The sequence below is a fragment of the Palaemon carinicauda genome, chromosome 20 (genome assembly GCF_036898095.1).
Source record: "Palaemon carinicauda isolate YSFRI2023 chromosome 20, ASM3689809v2, whole genome shotgun sequence".
Lineage (NCBI taxonomy): Eukaryota > Metazoa > Arthropoda > Malacostraca > Decapoda > Palaemonidae > Palaemon > Palaemon carinicauda.
Window position 1 is genome coordinate 35,039,649 of NC_090744.1, and position 3,783 is coordinate 35,043,431.

The following is a 3,783-nucleotide window of genomic DNA, read 5'->3' on the forward strand; positions in this document are numbered from 1 at the left end:
ATATATATACATATATATATATATATATATATATATATATATATATATATATATATATATATATATATATATACACACATATATATATAATAAATAAATATATATATATATATATATATATATATATATATATATATATATATATATATATATATATATATATATATATATATACAGTAGGTGCGAGAAGTGATGTCGCCGCTGAAAAAAAAAACAATTTTTTTATATTAGTTAAAAAAAGTTGAAATCTGGTACTCTCATATAAAATTAATATTTGGTTACGTTCCCCCGACATTTAATCACCTCTCTTAGTCGTCTGGGAACGCTTACAACCAGTTTCTGTAAGGTTTCTTGGGGAAGTTCCCCCCACACTTGACGAATAGCCGCCTCCAACTGTGGGATGGATGTCGTAGGGATGTTCTTTAACTTACCTTTGATGATGGCCCAAAGATTTTCAATAGGGTTAAGATCTGGGCTGTTACCAGGCCAATCATCAAAGTAAGGGATAGCACTATCCTGCAACCACTTCTTAACACTACGGGCACTATGACACGGAGCACCGTCGTGCATAAAGAACTCTGCCCCCGATTTCTCAAAACTGCTTTCTAAAACGTCATTCAATAATTCATAATAATTATACTGGTTCATCATTTGATTCTTTGGTAATATCACTAACTCCCCAACACCACCATACGAAAAACTGGCCCATACCATGAGACTCGGAGGATGCTTAACCGTCTTTTGTGTGTATTGCGGGAGATGAGCGTCTGACCAGGGCGGACGATAAACACGTTTCGCACCGCTCCCCATAACAAAGAACGTGGCCTCGTCAGTCCATAGCACCTTCTTCCACTGTTCTATGTCCTAAGCACTGAATTTCTTGGCGAATTGAAGCCGACGGCTCTTATGGCGATCTGTGAGAAGGGGTTTCTTGCGAGCCTTGTAGCTACGCAAAAGCAGGTCGTCATGGATGCGCTGTTGCACTGTTCTAAGAGACACGTGACCTAATAGCCTAGGGTTCCTTGCTTTTATTTCTGGGGCTGATAATGAAGGATCAGCCTTTAACTGGCGATGTATAACCTTCAGGGTCCTCGGAGAGGTTATACGAGGGCGTCCAGGCTTAGGGAGAGGGACAGGGATGCACGTGCCACCAGAATCCTCGAACCGCTTGACCCAACGTTGAACTGTACGCACTCCTAACCCTTTCTGCTTAGCGATATCTTTGTTACTGATACCTGCCTTGTGAAGGTCTATGATTGCAGCAATCTCTTGAGGCCCAACAACACTCCTAGACATAACGTACACAAAAAAAAAACACAGACACAAAGTACGATGCAGCGAACAAAGGGGTCCAAGCGCGGAGCAAAATTAACACACATCCACTCGTGACAAATAGCCGAGAGCAACTGTAGCGTACTGGGGACTCACGGGTGATGATGCCAAGCAGTACGATGCTGCCAGACAGGCGCCCTTACTTTAAGCTTATTAGGGAAGGTTTTATGGGGTACTGTCAAAAAGCGCTAGATAACAAGGCGCCGCTGTCGCAGCGCCTTCTTAAAATTAATACCATTTTATTTTTTGTTAATTGTTGAGGACTACCTATATTATGTCCCGAAGAAACTTCGAGGATATGGGAAAATATCCTGTTCTTGTAAAAATGTGTTTATGCCCAACTTGTTACATCCTAAGATCTAAAACTACCGGCAGATTTTCTATAAAAATGATAAATCAAAGAAATGTGTCATCAACTCATCATTCAGTTTCACACGACTGTGAGGAAATACTGAACTCGAGAGTCAACTGTTTGGGCCAGTCCTCCATACCACTTGAGAAATCCTCTGCCGTTCTTCATGCTTCTCCATCATTTAATCCGCTTATTTTAAGGAGGCGACTTCCTCGTCACTTAATAGATTAAATCATTTACTTTAAAGGACTTAATTCTTCGTTTCTTAACCATCCAAAAGTCTTAACCCTGGAACGGTACGGTGGGTCGTCCGCGACCCCGAGCGTCAAAAAAAAAGAGGTTTTTCTCACGTGACTCACCCCCGTGACTGAATTTGTGGGTGATCCACCTGCAGTAGGTGTCTCGCCTACACGCTCTAGTAGTGTCCAGATGTGCATTGCTGTAGCTGTACTCCTTCCCCGATTTCTGAGACGCGTCGGGGTCGAGCGCGACCGAGTTTACCCTTCTAGGGTAATTTGCATAATTATCAAAGTTATTACGTATTATGAAATTGTCGTAGAATGGTGCAACTTGTATAGGTTATCAGTTGTGGAAAGTCTTGGTGGATTGTTTGGCTACCATGTGCATTTTTTTTTTTTAGTTAAAATGTCGTTCATCACCACGAGGACCATTTTACCGCGAGTGCCCTTTTTTCATTTTTTTTCATTTTTTAGCCAAGTCATTTTTCCGTAAGATATTGCCAAATAGTGTCGTAAAACTTTTGCTATTTTAGTGTTGGAAAGTGTCTAGATGATCTGGCTAGCCATGCGTGACTTTGTTTTTGTCAGATACGACGTAGTTATTGGTATATTGGGTATTTAACTGCGGTTGCCAATTTCTGTTTTTTTTTCAATATTTGTAAAAATTTACTACGTAGTAAGGAATTGCCGTATATTATTGATTTTTTTTTCATGTTTATGAGTTAGAAAGTGTGCCTTGATGGTTGGGCTAACACGTGCATGTCTTTTTTTTATCTGAGATGCCGTATATTAGAATGTTGGGCATTTTACCGCGAGTGCCCCTTTTTCATTTTTTTTTCCCATTTTTTTGCCAAGTCATTTTTCCGTAAGATATTGCCAAATAGTGTCATAAAACTTTTGCTTTTTTAGTGTTGGAAAGTGTGTCTAGATGATCTGGCTACCCATACGTGACTTTGTTTTTGTCAGATACGACGTAGTTATTGGTATATTGGGTATTTAACTGCGGTTGCCAATTTCTGTTTTTTTTTAATATTTGTAAAAATTTACTACGTAGTAAGGAATTGCCGTATATTATTGATTTTTTTTTCATGTTTATGTGTTAGAAAGTGTGCCTTGATGGTTGGGCTAACACGTGCATGTCTTTTTTTTTATCTGAGATGCCGTATATTAGAATGTTGGGCATTTTTCCGCGAGTGCCCCTTTTTATTTGTTTTGCATTTTTTTGCTTAGTTATGTTACCGTAAAGAATTGGCAAGTAGTGTCGCAAAACTTATATTTTTATAGTGTTGGAAAGTGTTTCTAGATGATCTGGCTACCCATGCCTATTTTTTTTAGCCAGATATAGCGTATATATAGGTATGTGTTCGATTTTCCTGTGATTGCCATTTTTTCGTTTTTTCCCATTTCTTTCAAAATTACTACGTACTAAGGAACTATCACAGAGTAATGATTCATTTAGATGTTTATTTGTCGAAAAATGTGCCTTGATGGTTTACCTAGCACGTGGCTGAAATTTTTTTTTCTGAAATGCGTATAATAAAATGTTGGCCATTTTTCCGCGAGTGCCCCTTTTTATTTGTTTTTCATTTTTTTACTTAGTCATGTTACCGTAAGGAATTGGCAAGAAGTGTCGCAAAACTTATATTTTTATAGTGTTGGAAAGTGTTTCTAGATGATTTGGCTACCCATGCCTATCTCTTTTTTTAGCCAGATATGGCGTATATATAGGTATGTGTTCGATTTTCCTGTGATTGCCATTTTTTCGTTTTTTCCCATTTCTTTCAAAATTACTACGTACTAAGGAACTATCACAGAGTAATGATTCATTTATATGTTTATTTGTCGGAAAATGTGCCTTGA

At 38.3% G+C, this 3,783-nt stretch overlaps 1 protein-coding gene across 1 annotated transcript; it reads right to left on the minus strand.

Moving 5' to 3' along the window:
* Positions 1-864: 864 nt before the first annotated feature.
* LOC137659734 (uncharacterized) lies at positions 865-1,852 on the minus strand. Its single transcript, XM_068394548.1, has 2 exons — positions 1,767-1,852; positions 865-1,288 (listed from the first exon to the last, which is right to left on the minus strand). The coding sequence occupies exons 1-2, from the start codon at positions 1,850-1,852 to the stop codon at positions 865-867; spliced, it is 510 nt and encodes a 169-aa protein (XP_068250649.1).
* Between the last annotated feature and the right edge of the window lie 1,931 nt (positions 1,853-3,783).